At 34.4% G+C, this 19525-nt stretch overlaps 1 protein-coding gene across 8 annotated transcripts in view; it reads left to right on the top strand.

The window, feature by feature from the left end:
* CEP170 (centrosomal protein 170) overlaps positions 1-19525 on the top strand; it is a 100636-nt gene that overhangs the window by 62646 nt on the left and 18465 nt on the right. For 4 of the 8 annotated variants that reach the window (XR_003397990.1, XM_026844743.1, XM_026844740.1 and 1 more), the window contains exons 10-12: positions 6719-6845; positions 12142-13971; positions 18058-18108. Coding sequence is in view for 7 of the 8 variants with exons in the window: in XM_026844743.1 (XP_026700544.1) it covers positions 6719-6845; positions 12142-13971; positions 18058-18108 (2008 nt within the window). In the remaining variant the exon portion in view is untranslated. Of the gene's footprint in view, positions 1-293; positions 444-6718; positions 6846-12141; positions 13972-18057; positions 18109-19525 lie in introns of all 8 variants that reach the window. The other 4 variants (XM_026844744.1, XM_026844742.1, XM_026844741.1 and 1 more) reach the window with 2 other exon arrangements.

The following is a 19525-nucleotide window of genomic DNA, read 5'->3' as shown; positions in this document are numbered from 1 at the left end:
TTTTGCCTTTACCTTTTTTTTTTTTTTCATCAAGAGTCATTTTTTCATATCTGACCATTCCAGTTAGCAGTTCCTTGAATTTTCAGTGTTGACATAGACTTCTGCTCTTTTTTTAATTGCAGTAGATACTTCTTCCATTTAATTTGTAGATTTCACCAAGATGACAGATAAGCATAATACAGCAAAACCTGTTAAAACTCACTCTTCAGCATGCCACCATCCATCCATTAACATTGAACATTTTATCAGGATGGTATTGGGTTAATGTATGTAATGGTTTGTTTCATTTTCAGGTATTTGGAGTGGATGACAGCCAGGATTATAATAGGCCTGTTATCAACGAGAACCAGAAAGATTTAGTAAAAGATTGGGCTATAAATTCTGCCACAGTAGTGCTGGAAGAAAAAAGACCACTGAGTACAACTGGATTTCTTGACACAGAGGTAGAATTTAATTTTTGATGGTCTTCTTTTTTCTTCCAAAAAGAGAGAGCACTAATAACTCATCAGTAAGTGTTAAACAAACAAAACCTTGCCTAGAAAATATTAGCTCAGATCTATAAGTATTTTATTTTTCTTAGGCCTTTATTGCATTCTCAGATTTTCTCTGTCAGAAACAGGGACGTTATGAACTTTGCTACCTTTCTATGTGCACTGACACCAGTGTAATGGAAATGTAGCAGGAGCTTCCTTGCAACATACATTTGCACACTACACACTTTTCGCAACTTATGCAGCAGGAAAAGCTGATTGTTTTATAGCCCAAATCAAGTAACTATATTAAAATTCTGAAGTAAGGTGTATGCATTTAATGTGCGATAAAACATCAGCTAGGAAAAAAATGGTGGATAGTATATTTCAGATTTTTTTGTGGAGCCAAAGGACTTCAGATTTTTCATTCACGGTTTGAGTTCTTAAGTGAGATGCCACTCATGTTAGTTGCCTCAGAATCAGTATAATTTAATCAGTTGGTAAAAGATTAGGCAAAGGAATGCATGTTTATATTGACTCAGAATATGCACACAAGCTATATGTTAATCATATTTCATATTGAAATCGTGGGAGATATTCTGGTGTCATTGTGATGGATAAACTATAACTTGAAATGCATTGGGAACAGAATGGTTTTACACTGCAGCAGAATTAATCTGGTAACAGTAGCAAAGCACGTTACACTTCTAATTGCCACGGCAAACTTGTTTCTGAAATATAATGTGTAAATTAGCAAACTTTGTAAATAAGCAAATTTTCTGGAATATATCAAAAGCTTAAAGTATGACTTTCTGTGCCTGCCATGCAAATACATTGGTTTTAGTATCTAGGAATCTGTTTCTCCTAGAGGTGTTTATCATGGTTGCATTTTAGCTACTGTGCAGTCTTGATAGGCTAAGTATGTTACTGTATCTAATTTAGTATCTTTGAATAGTTTCTTTAAGGTTTCTGCTTTGTGTAGATTATTGACATACAGCATGGGCATGTCCTGTGGAAGAATTTGACAAACTTTGCCTTCCATCTTGCTCCTTTACATGAATCTGTAACTACAGTCTTCCTCTCCCTTATTTTTCATGCCTTTTGCAGCATTCAGCTCATTTGTGCCATATCATTTTTCAAGATTATTAAAATTATGGATATTTTTCCATTTCTGTAATTTCATAAGCAGCAGCAGAATATATATTTTATTTTATAAACATAACTGAGCTTTCCAGGTGTCATACTTTGCAAATAACAGGGTTTGATTTTAGAAGATGTGAGACTTCTGCAATCATAGGGCAGGTTTAAGAATTCTTCTGGCAATGGCATACTAAAACTCACTTTGATTTAGATTGAAGTTACAAGAATGATGCCATTTTGTTACTGTGGATGCTTTGATGAATAAAAAGGTCTTTGTATATTGGGAAGGGAATGGGTTATATGGCACAGTCTTAATTTACAAGGCATGATGGGGAAAAATGAAAATTGGTAAGTAAAGGAGCAAAACTGACATAAGCAATGTGGATAGCAAGAGTTAGTGTAAAAAGGACACTGATGAGGACAGATGAAAATGGCAAAAAGCTTACCAGAGAGAGTTAAAAATAAAAATTGGTGGATACACATGTAGAAGTAAAAGAGAAGCTAATTCAGAAAAATCGAGGTGTATTTTGAGAAAACAATCATGAGGGTAGCTATTGAGAGGGGATTGTAATATTTTAAAGTCCTAGTACCAAAACTTACACTCAGTTTGTTTTATCACTAGGAAAGGGAGAGGAAAATGTGTTTGATTTGTAAAGTATGTGGGTATCATGTTCTTGTTATATACAAAGTTTTCTGCTTGTGGTTTCTGGAAGACTTACTGCATTACTGAGCTGCAGATCATATGTTAGTAACCTTATTGAAGATCTTGTCTAAATAGTCAGGTAACCTCAGGGTAGCTCGGTGTTCCAGACTTGCATACACTCAGATTATGGGTGGACCTCGTTCCAGCTGCCCATCACAGTTGTTCCTATAAATGATTTAGCAGAATGAGGCAAATTCAGAATTTGATTTACATAGGAGAAGCGGAGAATAAAAATTCAAGATATTTCAATTCAGGAAGATAGAAAAGATGGCTTGGGAAATTATGAAGATTTTATAAAAACGATTTTGGGGGTTGAAAGATTATTCTGAATTTAAATATCTTACCTTTACAGGGCTTGTGAAGTATTATGAATAACATGCTTGGAAAGGACCTAAAAACTGCGCTTTTTTTATAAATAAATTATCAGCTTTTCCTTTGATATGACAAGTTCAGGTACTTTGGAGTAGTTTATGTCATGAGACTAAATAAAATGCAGAGTGAATGTCTTGACACAGTTGTATTGAGCCAGCATGCACTGATTCTTGCCTTTTCAATGATTACAGATAGGCAGTAGAAATACTAAATCCATCTATTTAAAATATTTAAATGGTTTCATTTTCTATACTATAAGCTGCCACTTGCCAACCAAGGTAAGTGTGATTTAAGAACAAAAATTAAACAAGATAGAGAACAAAAAGAATGTTATTGCTGTTATTATTTATTCTTATCATGTGAGCTTGATTAATGAAAGTACTGCAGATATTTGGGCTATGATTTATCCATCCAGTTTCTATTAAATTTTCAGTGGCTAGCTGTCTATGCGGACCACAGTTCTTAAATAATATACATGGTTTATCAACATTATCTTTGATGTGCTGCTTAAGGACATAGTGGGTTTTGTTTGGACTGTGGGGGGTTGTTTTAATTTTTTGTTGGAACTGCAGCACAGTTGGAAACATGGTTCTACATCTTCAGTGTCATCAGTGCCATTGACTACAATGTTCCCTTTCCAGTATTGAATGCTCATTTCATGTCTTTTCCACTAAAGATAAAATAAATAATACAGCTTACATTCTGACTACTAAGTATCTTCATTCATGTAAATATTTGCAATATTACTTCTTAGAAATGGAGAACTGCTGTGTGTATTTAGAGGCTGTATTTCCTTTTGTTTGTCCTCTCAAATTACAGTAATTTTCTATTCTTCTGTAGAGCAAACCATTCAGTCTAAAGTGTGATGCTTACTTTTTGTTTGAACTTAGATCCTATACTGAAACATAGGATTGTTGTGTCACCAATGTCTTATGGCTGTGAAGAGGCTGATTTAACCCTTGGATACCCGGGAAAATGTATTGTCAATAGAGAAGGGCAGTGTTGTCGCCATGGTAGAAGGTGTTAGTGAAACTTCCTCTGAATAGTTACACTAGAATTGTTACCATTGTTGGTTAAGAAGAGTGAATACAAGATTAGAGAAGGTACAAAGAGGTCTACTTAGATTATTAAGGGAATGGAGATTGACCTTATGAGAACAGACTGATACAATTCATTTAGTCTAGCAAAGTAGTAACTGAGATAGGGACAATTGTTGGGTTTTGTTGTATAAGCGGAGTAAATGCAACAGAAGGAAAAAGAAATATTTGAGATAGATGTCAATGTTGTTCCAGGACAAATGTGAAGACACTGGCTGTGAATAAAGTAAGTATGAAAATTTGAAAAAAGGTCATCAACCCTGGAGGGATATTGTTCTGAAGCAGGTAGTGTGGGGAGGGACTGAAAGAACTGCTTTCAAGACGGCACTTCAGTTTATGAAAGGATGGCATAACATGAGTCTTACAACATGAGATGACTGGAGTATGTGTCTGAAAAGACTTTTATATTCAGCTTGTTGATTTTTTTTATTTTTTTTTTTAATAAATACTGTTTTGCTCTGAAATGCCAAGTATTAGAAATGCTTCCAGGTGTCATGTGAGTGATTTTGGGTTTTTTCAGATACAGAGCCTAAAGCCATAGATCTTCAGGCTGAATAATTAAGTCCACAGAAATCCATTGGTACATCTTCTGAAGATCTGTTACTTCATTTTAGATTGTATATGAGATAATCATAAAGGAAAGCAGATTTAACACAAAGTTAAAAGGCTGGTATCTCTTATGTAAACCCAGCTTTTCTGAAAGACTAGGAAATTCTTTTTTGTATTCAAGAGAAAATTTTGATGATTGCTTACTTGAGAGCCTGCAAGATGCAAATTGATATGGATTTTAGAAAGCCTGTTAGGATGACTGAATGTGACTCTTTTAATGTGTATTTTATAAACCCTTCACCTTTTGGATGTCCTTAAACTACTGTCAAAAGGCACTGCTTTTTATAGCTTTGTCTGTGCTTGTATATACAGAGAGTCGGCAAAACACATTTACATTCACTGCTATGTAGATGTTTTTTTGGCAGTTTATTTACATTCAGAGAAAAGTTAATTTATCATGTTGCTCTACTACAGTTAATCTGCAAAATCTTAATATATTTCTCTGTTGTGAAGTGGAATTCAGATTTCCAGTACATATCACATCTGTATCTCTGAAATGGTTAGGTGGTACACAAGGAACTAGTTATTTTGTAGCAAAGATAATTGGGATGTCTATCATATTTGGTTTTGGTTGTAATTAGTAGTGTTATTAAAGATGGAAGTTCACTGGTATGGACAGGAAATAGAGAAAAGAAAGTGTTAGAGGTATGAAAGAAAAATGAGACTTCAGCAGTAATTGTCAATGCATAAATGCTACACATTTGTGCATGGGGTTTTTGTAATATTCTTTTCTGGCATCCTTTTCCTTGCATTGTGTTCAGAAATACCTATAAATAACAAAAACATTGAATTGCCTTTTTTTTTTTTTTTTTCTGTTATTACACTTGAATTTTATAACATTTTGATTCTAAGAAATTAATTTATAATGTGGAAATTTGTATTATAGTTCAAACAAATTATTTGGTGCATCTCTGACTTACTATATTCCTAATATTCTGAAAGAGATTCGTGATGTTAAACTTGTTTCCATTAATTAGGGTCATTCATTTAATTAGGAAAAATTCAAAATCATAAGATCTTCTCAAATGTCTTAAGTAATTTTTAATTTAGATTGCGTTGTTCACCATTCCATTTATGCTAAGTAAATTTTATAAAATTTGTAGAGTTGGTTCCTGGTCAAAGACTAGAGTCCCAGAGTGGACAAGTCATTAGGGAGAAATTAGTTTTTTCAATAAAAGAGCCAGCACTTGAACAGCCAGCAGAGCTTCAGCTAACCTTTGAAATAGCTCCTACGAATTTCCTTATTAAGCAAGTTACTGGTATCTCCATGTCCTTCCTATCTCTTTTGTTGACCTTGAATTGTGATTTCTTGCTTGAATTGCCTATGGTTGTGTAACTCCTTTGGAACAGTAATCAATGACTTCTGTCATTTGCATTGCTTTGTCTTTTGAGTAAAACAAATTAGACTATGTAAACTTCTATAAAGCCTTTGTCAGTGTACAGCCCATGTGTGTACAACACATGCACATATATATGCATCAAGAGTTGCCTGTTGTCTTGTTTTGGAGATTTGACCAAGAGAGACTACAATAATGTTGGATAAAACTGTAATATTGCATTATATTTAGAAATAATTTTTTGAAGGAAAAATGCAAACTTAAGATACTATAACAGTACAACATAAAAAGAATATTTACTTTTTTTTTTACATTTAAAAATTTTCAAGGTTTCAAAAGGATTTCCATCAAAGTAAATTAATTTTTTTTTCTAGTTCAGCTGCAAAAATGATCAGATACTGATTGCATTGACTTCACTGTTATGCAGTTGAATGGTTTAAAACTAATCCTTGCTTCTTTTTTCCTTTAGGCCAAACAAATAATCAGATCTTCCTTTCATTTCCATCATAGGTTATCTGTTTCAGTCCTTAAGGTAGTATGTCTGTAATGAAGTACATACAATATTTCATCTGGACAAGAGGGTCTTCTGAACTAGTAAACTGTCACTTTCTTGTCTTCCTGAAGCACATTTTAATTTCTGAACACACACCCCCACCCCAACACGCCATGGTTTCTGCTCTTCTGAGATGAGGACTGAAATAACCTGGTTTTAAAACTAGCACATGTTCTATGTTATATAGATTCTGATCTTTAAAAGTTCACTGCACTAGGAAATGCTGTTTATTCTGTACTGATTCTGCAACTATATAGATTCTGTTTGTTTGTTTTCCATTCTAGAGCTGATAACTCCAAAATTTATTGAGATAGACTTCTTTTTCAAATTCCTCCAGGAAAATAGTGTCTGACTTATCTATTCAGGAAAAACCTGGAAAGAGGATATGCTTTTTGTCAAACACTTGTAATTTTTCCTCTGCTATTTTTCTTCCTTAGGAAGGTTCTACTGCCCCTGGAAGTAAACGCTGGGTATCACAGTGGGCCAGTTTGGCTGCTAATCACACACACCATGACCAAGATGACATCAGATTGGAGTCATCTGTGCCTGCTCCATTAGAAAACGGTATTACAAGCTGTTCTTGTTGTCATAATTTCTGCTGAGGAAACGTATGAAAGGGAGGAAAGAGCAATTATGTGCCTAAATAAGTAACTTTCTTACTCTTAGTACATCATTTTTACCTGAAATACTTCGGTGTCATTGAGAAGAAACTGCATAAAAGCAAGCTGAACAGTAGTATTGTTTGGCATGGCAGAAGAGTGCCAATATTAAACTGAATGTTGCTAAAACAAAAAATATAAATCTGTTCAATCTTAAAGAAACTTTCACTTGAATGGAGTTTGGGTTGGTGTGCATAGTATGTTTCTTTCCTTACATCTTTCTCAGTACTGGCCCCAAATTGGAGTTTAACAGATTTATTCTTAAAAAATCCAACCTGAGACTTTACTATTCAGTCATTATTAAGCTGAAACATAACATACTTACAGAAAACCATAGAAACCTTCTCCTCAGCAATGAACAACTTTATCTCTGTTTCTTGTGAGTACCAAATGTTCAGGCTACATCTCTCCTTAGTTAAACTATTCACATTTCTTATTTTAAATTGTTTGTTCTTTAAGATCTACACTTGACTATAAAGGAGTTGCTTACCTTACTTTACTTCTCCTCTGCTGTTTTCTTCCTTTCAATTTCACCTTAGAGATGATGATATAAGATGGAATTATAGTGTAATTTTTATGTTGATACTTCTGTATTGAGTTGGAGTTAATGCAGCTCTTCATTACAAAATTGATTGGTAACTACAAAGGGATGTCATGTTAATGAATACTTCATATTCTGAAAGTGGTAACGCTGTTTAGTGATCAAGAAGTAACTAATTATCAGTCTACTACTTGAGATACATTTTTGTTCTGCAATTCCAGCATTTCCTCTTATTACAGCTGACTGAAATTTTCAGCATCTAAACAAAGTTTAAAAGATTAGGGGAAAAAAAAATGTTTTAGAAGTAGAAATGCTTTGTATGTGCACCACCACTTGTGAAGGTATACTACCATCTACTGAGTATGTTCAATAACCTCTTGTTAGACATTGGTGAGTAGAATTTTTTTTTCTATAGTTTTGAGCATCTTTTTTGTTTTGTTTTGTTTTCCCCCCAAAATCCCCCAAAAGTCACATTCACAAGTGTAATGTGTGTTCTCTACCTTTTTTGTTATAGTTGCTGGCTTTCTTCAGATTTTCAAGAATCCATGTCTGTTACAATTTCAGAGCTAGCTACATCTTTTGACCTATGTTAGTCTCTGAGAAGACTGCATTTTCAACTGATAAAACTAAGTCTTAACCACTTTCAGAGAGGAACCATGTCATTTTTCTCCCTGCTTAGACTGCAAACCTGGTCCCAGCACTCTGCCCAGCAGTCAAGCCTTCTGCAGAAAAAATTGCCTATTGCTAAGTTCTTTTGGTTTTTGCTGGTTTTTCTCCCACCACCTTCTTGGGTCTTCAGAGCAGTGTAAAGGTGTAATGACAGAGATTTCTGCTAAGTGTTTATCTATTCCATATGGCATATGTAAAAAAACCCCAAAAAACCAAAAAAAACCCAAACCAACAAAACCCAACAAAAACAATAATGATATTGTCTATGTTTTTCTGCCCACATTTTAGGTTTTTTGGTAAGTTTAGATAACCCCCTTTGTTCCAGGCCCAGGTTAGATGAATTGAACCACTGTTTGAACTGCTCAATCTTAAATCCCATAGGTGATAATTATATTTTTGTTCTTTCAAATACCCTGTATTTATCCTACAACATCTTAACATAGTTGTAACTAATATATACGTTTCCTGAGTGGATTTGTGCTAGATTTATTTTAGATTAGATTTTGGATAACACAAATTAATCCAGATACTTTCTATGTTCTTTACAGAGATCTTACCTGTACAATTTATTCTTTGTTGGAAAAAAGCCAGTTAGCTTCTTCACAAAAGAATTAGCTTTTAATTCTGTGTATTATTCTGGCACAATGAGAGGAAGAGAAAGAACATGACTTTTAATTTTAAACTTGAATAAATAACTTGACTACTTTTTTTTTTTTTTTTTTAAAGTGAAACTGAAATATTATTGGGAATTTCTTCCAAAGTGAAGCTGCTGTTATGTATTGATTTAGTAACTGAATTTCTATTTGGGTTTATATTCAGAAGATGAAAGTATATGTAAGCATGTTTAATTAACTTGTTCATCAAATACAGTTAATTTTCTGATAATTTACTTTTTGAAGTAAGGTCACATGATTTTATAATCATACAAGATGAGGCCATTTATTAAAGCAAGCAATAAAATACGTTCCAACTTCATAATCTCATTTTACTTTTGGGGGAAGTTTACAAAGAAATTTTGCTTTTGATGTTGTGTAATGCAAACTTCTCTATCAATGCATGGAAGAATTCTTACCAGTAACTGCTGCTTCTATATTAGCTTTTCCACCCCTCATAGCAGTTGAACTTTTCATAGGATACTAAAAGTCAAATGAGATGCAAATGGGAAAAATTAAATTACCTGATGTACCTTGTACATAGAATAATGGAAAATGAGAGCAAATTTTGCAGTACTTGGAAGGATCAGGTATACATACAGGGCACTTAAAATCATAGCTCTTGAGACTTATCCTTTGGCTGGTCTTTTGTTTTTTGTACTGTTTTAAATTATCACTTTCAGCTGGGACACTGACTAGGATCTTCAGAGAGATGAATGCTTCTTTTACCATTCTAAGAACTTTATGGTTTAAGTGAAGCAGCTACTGCATAGTGCACAATTTAATATGTATTTCCAAAGACCAATTCACAAAATCTGTCTTGTTGGCTTAGATGCCTTTATTTTCTTCAGAAATCTTAGTAGCTAAACTTCACGTAACATGTATATAGCAAAAGAGAGTGCTGAACAACTCCACACCTTTCTTCAACTAAGGACTGTTTGAAATTCGCCAGGAAGCAAGTTACATGCCTAAATACATAAAAAAGATTTGATCTGGTAGGTATTGTCTGAAAGAAGTCAATCTTCTCAATCTTCAATCATATTGATTTTCATTGAACCACCATTTTTTTTTTATAATTTCCAAGAAAAATAGTTCAGGAATTAGAAAACCTTGCTTAGACTTCAGAGATACTTCCTGCTTCTCAAATGAGTGTCCTAACACAGATTGTATAAAAAAAGGTGTGTTATACAAAAAAAGTCATTTTGCATTCTTCATCAAAGGTGTGACCCTATGCAAAGAGAAAAGATTGAAGAGCTCAGAAAGTAGCAGATATGACAATTGTGTATATACAGTATGATTGTTTATAATAAGTGCTTAGAGAATTCCTGCAGAGAGGGAAGCCCTATACTCCAGTTTATATTCCTGGAACAACCTATGTTGGTGGCAGGCCTAGACAGAGAAAGTTCCCAACAGGATATGCAGAGCAGTTGTTTTGTAGATCTCTCCTGGTAAAAAGTGAATTGAGAGGTGTGTGTGTGTTAGTATGTCACATTATATTGCAGTAACTGGCAAATGAACTGGCAAAAAGAGTTCTTTCTATCCAAACATCAAAGTCAGAGCAGTTCATATTATCTCTGAGTAATAAAGGCTTGTTTCTGACAGCACAACTTCTGTTTGTTAAATGGGCAAGGAGGGCACAGTCATCACTGTGGAAAAAGTTTGGTTTCTAAAATGGGGGTATTCAGCTTCAATTATTTCTTGCAACAGTTCATGGGATGGCCATATTTTTCGGTCTAAAGAGCATTCCGTATCCACTAAGAATTCAACTGAAAATGCTTTAGCAGTAGTACTGCATTCTTTTGATGCTTTTTTATACATTTTATGTATATTTCTATACATCAGTGTCTTATTTGGATTAAAAGCATTCTTTTTGCTCTCTCAACAATAGTAAGTTCTTTCTTCATGAGTAGGGCTTTTCAATACTGCTGAAAGAGTGTCTCCCAGCACTGCAGCCCCTTCCTTGAGGGGAGGACTATGGAACAGGCAAGTGGGAAGGAGGAAGGGGGGGATCTTAATCTGTTCAGTAGCTTTGAAATCTAGTGCTGAATGTGTTTAGGAATATAATACTTGCTTTCCGCTCCCTGTTGTAATGGTATGCTAATATAACAGTGATTTGTTGTGTACCTGTTTTAACCAACTGTGAGAACATAAAAAGTATGTTCATATATAGGGTCCCAGTGTACACAGCTGACTAAAAGAATTTGATTTTGTGGAGAGCCTATCTTACATAGCTTAAATTCTTCTGTCTATGAAAACTTCCCTTTTTCCATGAGAGCTATCATAGCCCATATTATGGAACATATATACTGAAATTGCAGTGAAGCAAGAAAAAACACTATAGTCCTGCAACAATGACACAAATGGTCATGAAGTGTTCCCTTTCCCAGTATACAGTCACAGAGTGTCAAAAAGGTAGTAATTAGCCCAAAATGCCGCACAAACAGGTGATTGCTCAATCATGGTCAAAATGATACGTTTGGGAAGAAAGTCTGTCTATTTGTAGCAGAGGATGTTGCTGTCTTTGCACTCTTACACTGTTTCTGAAATTACTTCTTCCCTTTTCCTGCAATATGCTAGTTTTAGGAAGTACACTTTGGAAGATGGCTTTTTCTGTCCTGGTTACATCTCTGTAATAAACCAGAAATGGTTCATTGCAGTAATTCCATTGCAGGCATTTAGACATTGCTTTCATAGACACATACTCTGTATCAGCACTTTGGATTGTGTAGAATGAACTGTTCCTTTGTATGACACTCTGAACATTCTACTTCTAGTAATACAGAAATATTTTTCTGATATATGTAATCTCTTTAATCAGGAGATATCCATTCTAAATTATGGTAGCACATGATTTTGTTGGGTTTTATTTCACGATGTATTGCAACAGTGAGATGAAATAACATAGCTAGAAGTTAGTACAGTTTGGAGGTAGTTAATGTAATTCATGGTTTCCACTTTGTAGTAAGAGGAGTGTTTCTACTCTTTCCTGTAAAGAGGAAACGATGCCTAATGAGAATAGGACAAGCAATAATGGGCTAAACTGGAGAAATTCCAGCTCATGTTAAAGAAAATTATTTTGAGAGTTATCTACCCAAATACTTTATAGGGATTGTCAAATCTCCATCAACTAAGACTTTTAAGAACTTGTTAAATGTTTTTAAACATATATTTGTCTAAGTATAATTGATTCTGCTGTTGAACAGAGCAATGGACTAATGGCTTTTTTCAGTTGTGGTTTATGTTGTTTTATTAGTCTTATGCAGTTGTAAGAATTTAATGTTGCTATCTATGTTGCTATTGAATGACTTCAGATTATTTTTTTTCTTTTTAATTTTTAGACACGGACATCAGTGAGTCTGGTATTTCTGTCAGAAGCACTGGTTCAGCTACTTCTGTGACCAGCCAGGGTGAGCGAAAGAGGAGGACACTTCCACAGCTTCCCAAAGAAGAGAAAGTGAATGAAAGCTCAAAAGCAAAAACTACATCTCATCAGAGATCAGAAATAGGTGAAAAGCAAGACACTGAACTTCAAGAGAAAGAAACTCCAGCTCATGCCTCAGATGCTGACAGCAGAAGTATAGCTAAGTCAAGCAGAACAATGAATGGGCTTTCACCCAAAGCAACTGGAGACAAAGTTTTTTGTTTCCCCAGCTCTTCCAGTAAAGAGAGAATTGAAAGTAGCAGAGAAACTTCTGTGGTGAAACAAGCTTTAGCAAAAATTCAACAGCAAGAAAGAAGGGAGCAAGGACAATGGACACCCACAAAATTATCCTCTACAAAACCTGCTGCAAACCAGGTTGACAAAGGTAGGGAGGACATTGCTATGTCACCCAAAACTTTTGACAATCAAGACAAAGCTCCTGGGCATGTTACAGATAAAGCAGAAATTAAATTGTCACAGAGTGAGGGAAGAAGAAGAAAAAATGAGGAAACTATTAAAGGGCAAAGTCCTAAAGCATCTGGAGGAGAAAAAAAGGAATCTTCAAAACCATTAGTGAGACAAGGTAGCTTTACTATTGATAAGCCTAGCACAAATATACCTATAGAACTTATTCCTCACATTAATAAGCAGAGTGGATCTGCTGCCCCTTTAGCATCTGCAAACAGGATACGTGATAGAAGTGATTCGATGGACACTGATTCCAGTCTAGATACAACACTCATTTTAAAAGACACAGAGGCTGTAATGGCTTTCCTTGAAGCTAAATTGCGTGAAGAAAATAAAACTGATGAAGGTCCTGAGACTCCTAGCTATAACAGAGATAATTCCATATCACCAGAATCAGATGTAGATACAGCCAGCACGATCAGTCTTGTTACTGGTGACACTGAAAGAAAATCCACGCAGAAGAGGAAGAGCTTTACAACCTTATATAAAGATAGATGTTCCTCTGGTTCCCCTTCAAAGGATGTTTTAAAATCTTCTGCAACAAGTGCCCGAGAAAAGATGGAAAAGAAAACTAAAAGTCGATCCTCAGATGGTGGATCTAGAGCTGATGCTCGCAAAACTGTGCAATCCAGTGGAAGAATGAGACAACCATCAGTAGATTTGACAGATGATGACCAAACATCTAGTGTACCTCATTCTGCCATTTCCGATATCTTATCATCTGACCAGGAAACCTACTCTGGCAAATCACATGGAAGAGTTCCTTTTGCCTCAGCAGATGAACTTTTACATTCCAAGATGGAAGGAAAGTCAGCTAAATCAAAAACCTCTCCTGTTGCACTTGGGCAGTCCAGTAAATCTACCACTCTTCCAAGACCTCGTCCTACAAGGACTTCTCTCTTGCGCAGAGCACGGCTTGGTGAAGCCTCAGATAGCGAGCTTGCTGATGCCGATAAGGCTTCAGTGGCTTCCGAAGTGTCCACTACAAGTTCTACATCAAAACCTCCATCAGGGAGGAGAAGTATTTCCAGAATAGACTTACTTGCTCAACCTCGCAGAACTCGACTTGGCTCTTTATCAGCACGTAGTGATTCTGAAGCAACCATAACTAGAAGCACTGCTTCATCTCGTACCCCAGAAGCTATTATCAGAAGTGGTGCAAGGTTAACAGCAGCAGGAGATAGTAGCAAAGTTTCTGCTAGAACTCGAGCCAATAGCATTTCTCGACTTTCAGATTCAAAATCCAAATCTTTGGCTTCAGCTCATAATTCTCCCTCAGGTATGTGCAATTATTTGAACTAGTCTTATACAATACTAGACATTTTTAATATGTGGAATTTTTTTTTTTTTTTTTTTTTTTTTTTTTTTTTTCTCTTTGGAGTAAGAGGCCTCCTTGGCAGGACTTGTGGATGTTTCTCACTTAAAATCATAAAGACAAGAAATTGTAATCCTTTAACTCTTTGGATATGTTCTTTAACTTGAAACCAGTAACAAAGAGTTCCATTGAGGCATTCAGATGTGGCAGCACTGATTTGCATTTGTACAAAAGCAGAGCAGAGATCTCTTTGCTCCAGTCATAGTAGTAGAAGTTCAAAGGTCAACAGCACTTTTTACTGCATAAAAAATGTATTTATTTGTAAGGTAGGATTGTAAATACAGTAAAGAGCAAGTGTTTCCTGAGGTATACCCTGAGCATCTGTAGGATAATTATAATTTAATATTAGCCTCCAGAACTACAAAAATTGGATTTTTTTATAATAATAACAATGAAGTAACAAATTAAAAAAATATACAGAAACACTAACGAAATACCATAAAGTAATTGATATTAAAATGTTTGCCTTGCCTTGGAGTAGTTTCTGTTCTCTGTTCCAAATCATAACGATTTATGATTTCATCATTATTTCCAAATCATGTTGATCTTCTTCCATGTGGTAGTTCCTTTACTATAATATTATCTAATGTATGGAAGGAAAAATCCCTACAATTGATTAATTTTAACCTGCTATTCTGTTAGAAGTTAATACTTCAAGTGCAAGCACTGTGAAAAGCACCTGTTTTTTTTTCCATCAGCAATATTAAATCAATCACAATTAAAATGTGATAATTCTAAGTAAGTGATCTTTCACGTGGAATGAATATCTGAAATTGATGTCCTCTTGGTTTTTGGATTGTCATACTACCAGCTTGACCTTATTTGAAGCCAATCCACAGTCTAAGAAAAAATAAATAGAATAGCTTCCAGTGTTGTGTCTTGCTTCTGAGATTATATATTCTCCTTTACTGCTTCCCATTCAGAGATGATATAAACATCTGTGATAGTTAGGTTTCCCACAGTCCTACTGCCTTTTTAGTTTCTTGTATACCATAAGTCTCCCTTCTTAGGATTCTTAGTAGTGTTTATTCCCTAGACAGATATCTGTTATTTATTAGCTGAATAGAAATTTCTGTACAGATGCAAATGAGGTGTTCACTGAACTATAAAGTTGAATCTGTTTAATATTATGACAGATATCCACAAAGATACCAGAAAAAAGGTGAAACTTAAGAGAAAAACTCAGTCTTCCCTTGTAAGATATCATTGGAAAAGTGGCATGTTTTCAGTTTTAATCAAAGTTTCAAGTTGATGTGTGCAGCCTGAAAGATTTCCTAAACTTTTCCCAGGTTGCTGGATTGAAGCGGTTTGCTGTTTCTGTTCAGGAGTGTGGGTGTATCTTTGTCTTCCCAGTCTGCTAGTCTATCACGGTTATCTTTGTTTAATGTTCATTTTATTTACCTGCATTACACAGTCAAAGTTTACTGTAGCTTGTATAAAATGCTCTGTTTTCAAGAGAGAAAAGATGCTGTCTTCTTATGAGCTACCCCAACATAATAGGCTATATAATAGGCATTTTTAAAAAACATTAGAAAATGTTTTTTAAAACATTAGAAAAATCTACTGTAGAAATAGCTTGTATCATAAAAAGCTTTATCAGTTTATATATCAAAATCAGGGAGAAGCCTGTAACAATGTAAAGGCAAAAATCTGAAAGCAGTTAATAAAGCAGTCATACTTTCAAAACAAAATCATGGCTTAATAAATCAATCATTTTTACTACGCAAGTAAAGAATATTATGACTTCTGCTTAGAATTTGGAATTCCAGATTTTGTCTGTATCAGTATGCTTATTGTATAATTTTTTTACAGGACTATTTAGAGTATACTTCAGGTAAATCTAAATTGCTTTAAAAGTGGTGCAATCTTCTAGTATATACAGGAGTGTATATATATCTCCTATTAGAGGACACATCCTCATTTTTCTATCAGCATCTTATAAAATGATGCTAGTAACTACCCAATACATCAAGTTATTAATAGTATCATTTATTACTGTATCTTTAAACATATTTAAAACATTTTTAGAATTCCTGAATTTAATTTTGTCTCGAGAGAAGTCAACAATTCACTTAATTTTAGTATTTTTGGAAAATACTGATGAAGTGCCTGACAAAAGTGGTTCAACTATTTGAATATGTTTTACTTCAGGCACATTTAATCAAAGCATAACAGTGACGTATTTTCTTCTCTCCCTGGACCTAGAAAGACTGGAAAATGAATGATCATTACCAATACAGGGGTTTTCATTTTTTTTTTTCTTTTACCAGAAGACTGGTTGCTATCAAAGTGATAAAAATGTTTCATGGGTCTTCTCATCAGGGTTAACATTACTACACTGCATATCACTAAACATTGGCAGCAGAATCTTGCTTCTTAAATCTAGTCTGCCAGAGTTATTATTTCTACATGTCCTAAATCTTCTTGAATGTTCAGACATACATGCCTGTAAAAAGGGGGCAAAAAAAGATGTAGTCACTGGATTTTTTTTTTATTGTCTTTTACTTCATGTGGATGTATTGCAACATAATAGCATTGAAATTGTCAGAGCTGTAAGCAAGTGCATAATTTCAATAATCTTTTTTAATACTTGATACAGTTAAGTATTGCTTACTTTTGAATGAAAGGACAAGCAGATAAATAGAATGTCTTGGATAAGAATTACCAGCGTTAAAGCAATTAGCAGGGTGTTTCTGTGGTAGGAGGCTCGATAACTAACAACACTGTGAAGACATGTGAAGCAGAATTAGTAATTTTATGGCACAAGCAAAGAAAGATTTAATGAAGGCATTGCATCATCAAACAGTAGAGTGTGATCAATAAAACCAGAGAAGACTAAAGACCTTTCTTCACAATTTCAGAGAAAATTGAAGATGATATTACAGAAGGAGCTATGTATTGGGAAAATGAACAACGGGATCAGAGCTAGTGCAGAAGTGCTAAGCTGCAACTGAAAAATTAAGCATTGAGTCAGAACAGAAGAGATCTTGAGCATCTAGTTGTGTTTGGCAGCTCTGCTGACTTGCTGACCTAGCTGTCATTGCAAATAACTAGTAGATAAGTTGATCAAAGCTGTTAAGGTATCTCTGGGGGAAAAAAAAAAAAAAAAGGAGGGGGGGTGTTGAACACAGAGAGAAAACAAACCTTATTAACTATACTTTAGTATTATTGCACTACTGAGCAGCAAATACCAGGATCTTTGAAGTGAATGAACCTTGAGATGGCAATTCATCAATGAGAGTATTTTATAAGGGGTAATTGCCTAATAAGGTCTGTCCTCAGAACTTCAAAAGTGAGATTATGGTGTCCAAATCATCAAAATTGCAAGTTTAAGGTGTTGTCAACACATTATACTTCTTACAGAGTAGTCACCAAATTAGATTTGTCTGCTGATTATTTTAGCCAGGGTTTTGGAGGATCTTCTAATTACTGGTACTGATACTCACAGTCTTTCATGTCTAAGACAACTAATTGCCTGATAACTTTCAGAAATCTGCATAAACTACAATGACATTTTGGGGCTGCATAATTTATAAATAGTATTAAAACCATATACTTCCAAATGTATAACTAGTGTAATGGGAAACATGCTTGGATGTTGTTTGTCATGAATCATACAAATTTGAAACTTTTACTGTTAAGGCTACAATAACTTTTTCCCCATGTAAATGAGAAACCCATTGATAATGTATAAATAAACAACATTTTAAGGCCTTAAAATTTAATTATCTTAAAAATGTAGAGGGGTTTAATGGTACTATGTAGACAATTGTTATTGAAGTCATTTCAGTTAGTATCTCTGAAATATTTAAACTTTTACGAAATTCAGTATTTTTGATTCAACATATAATTTAAGAATCTTTTCCTAAAAAGTGTGGGTGGAAGAGAAGACCTAAGACTAATCTCATCAATATATTTTGTTTAAGCAAATGCTTCTAATCTGAATGTTTTAACACGAATTAACATGATAAAACACTATTTTGTACACAGAGAAATCCAAGCTTCTCCCAGACCCAGATCCTGATGTTGAAACTTACAGTGGTAGAGTACTAGAAATCAAATCTGTTTCTGATGTTTCACTCCTCATTCAGTTTTTAATTTTTTAATATATGATTACATATGCTCCTTGTACAGTGCTGAGTTGCTGGACTAGCTCACTTGAGAGATTTTGAGATAAATTTTATATTTACTTTGATGCATATTATTGATCTGGAACAAAGAATTTGAATTAAAATTGATGATAAAATGTGGGCCCAACTCATAAAGCTCTTTGGACTTCGGTCACACATTGCTTGCATGCTGTTGGTGGGGAAATGTGCTTTTTCTGCTTATGTTCTACTTCCCTAAGGTTGAAACAAGTTTGAAACCTCTAAAAAGAGAACAATAGGTGACTGGAGGGAGATTTTAATTTTCTTCAATAAAGTTAGAATATTAAAAACACGTAGTAGAACTGGACATGATTTGAAGCCCACATTTCAACTTGAAAAAAATGACACAATGCATTATTTATATGAGGGAAGGGATGTAAGCTTATACACCAATGTCATATTCTACATACTGCAGTCTTTGAGAGCATTACACAAATCTTTTCTAACTGAAAATTACTTCATTATTTGTTACCCAAATTCATATTGATGTATACTTCATTTGTAATATTTTCTTAAATGTTCCAGGAGAAATCATTATTACTTCTTTCATTATTCTTATACTAAAACCAATATGCATTACTTGAATCTAGTAATTTTAAATTACCAAGAGGTGCTCACACACTTTTAAAAATTTCTTCAGTAATTATAGATCCTCATGAATGTCAGTGAGTTTGGGGGACTAAACTCCCTGCAAGAATTTAGCAGGTTGTCATGATGAGCATTCCTTTACACTTAGTGATATCTCTTCCTGCTGGGAATGTTTGAGGACAGCACATCTGAAATGCATTTTCTAATCTTTAGTAATTCATAGGGGGATGAAAGCCTCCTACTTAGTTTCAGTTCTCCTATGCTTCAGTCTGTCTTGAGCAGCATGGCTGTATATACTTCATGTGAGAATATATGGGGGGGGGGGTTTTGAGGGTCCTTTTTTTGTAGAGTGCTGTAACACAGTATTAACTTTAACATATTTTCTCTGCGCTAAATAAGTATCATCTAGAATTTTTATACTTTCCTTGTGTAAGCATGCATTCCAGGCTTGGTGCCAGCTCCATCCTTCCTTCACATTTCTTCATTTTTTTTTGTGTATCATGTAAACCTTGAATGAAACTTGGGAAAAAATCTGCAGAAAAAGTGCAATCTGACTATATATTTAAATGTCAATGAGTTGGGCCCTTGTTTTGTAATACAGTTTGCTTGAGCTCATATACGATTACTGGCTTTTACATCTTATTTCATTCATCATTATACAAAGAGCATCTGTTTTATGTTTTTATTAATATTTATTATTTAATACAAATTTTGTAGCTCTC

This window comes from Athene cunicularia (assembly GCF_003259725.1).
Source record: "Athene cunicularia isolate RWA chromosome 3 unlocalized genomic scaffold, athCun1 chr3_part1, whole genome shotgun sequence".
NCBI classification, from domain to species: Eukaryota; Metazoa; Chordata; class Aves; order Strigiformes; family Strigidae; genus Athene; species Athene cunicularia.
This window is presented reverse-complemented; position numbering and strand designations above follow the sequence as displayed.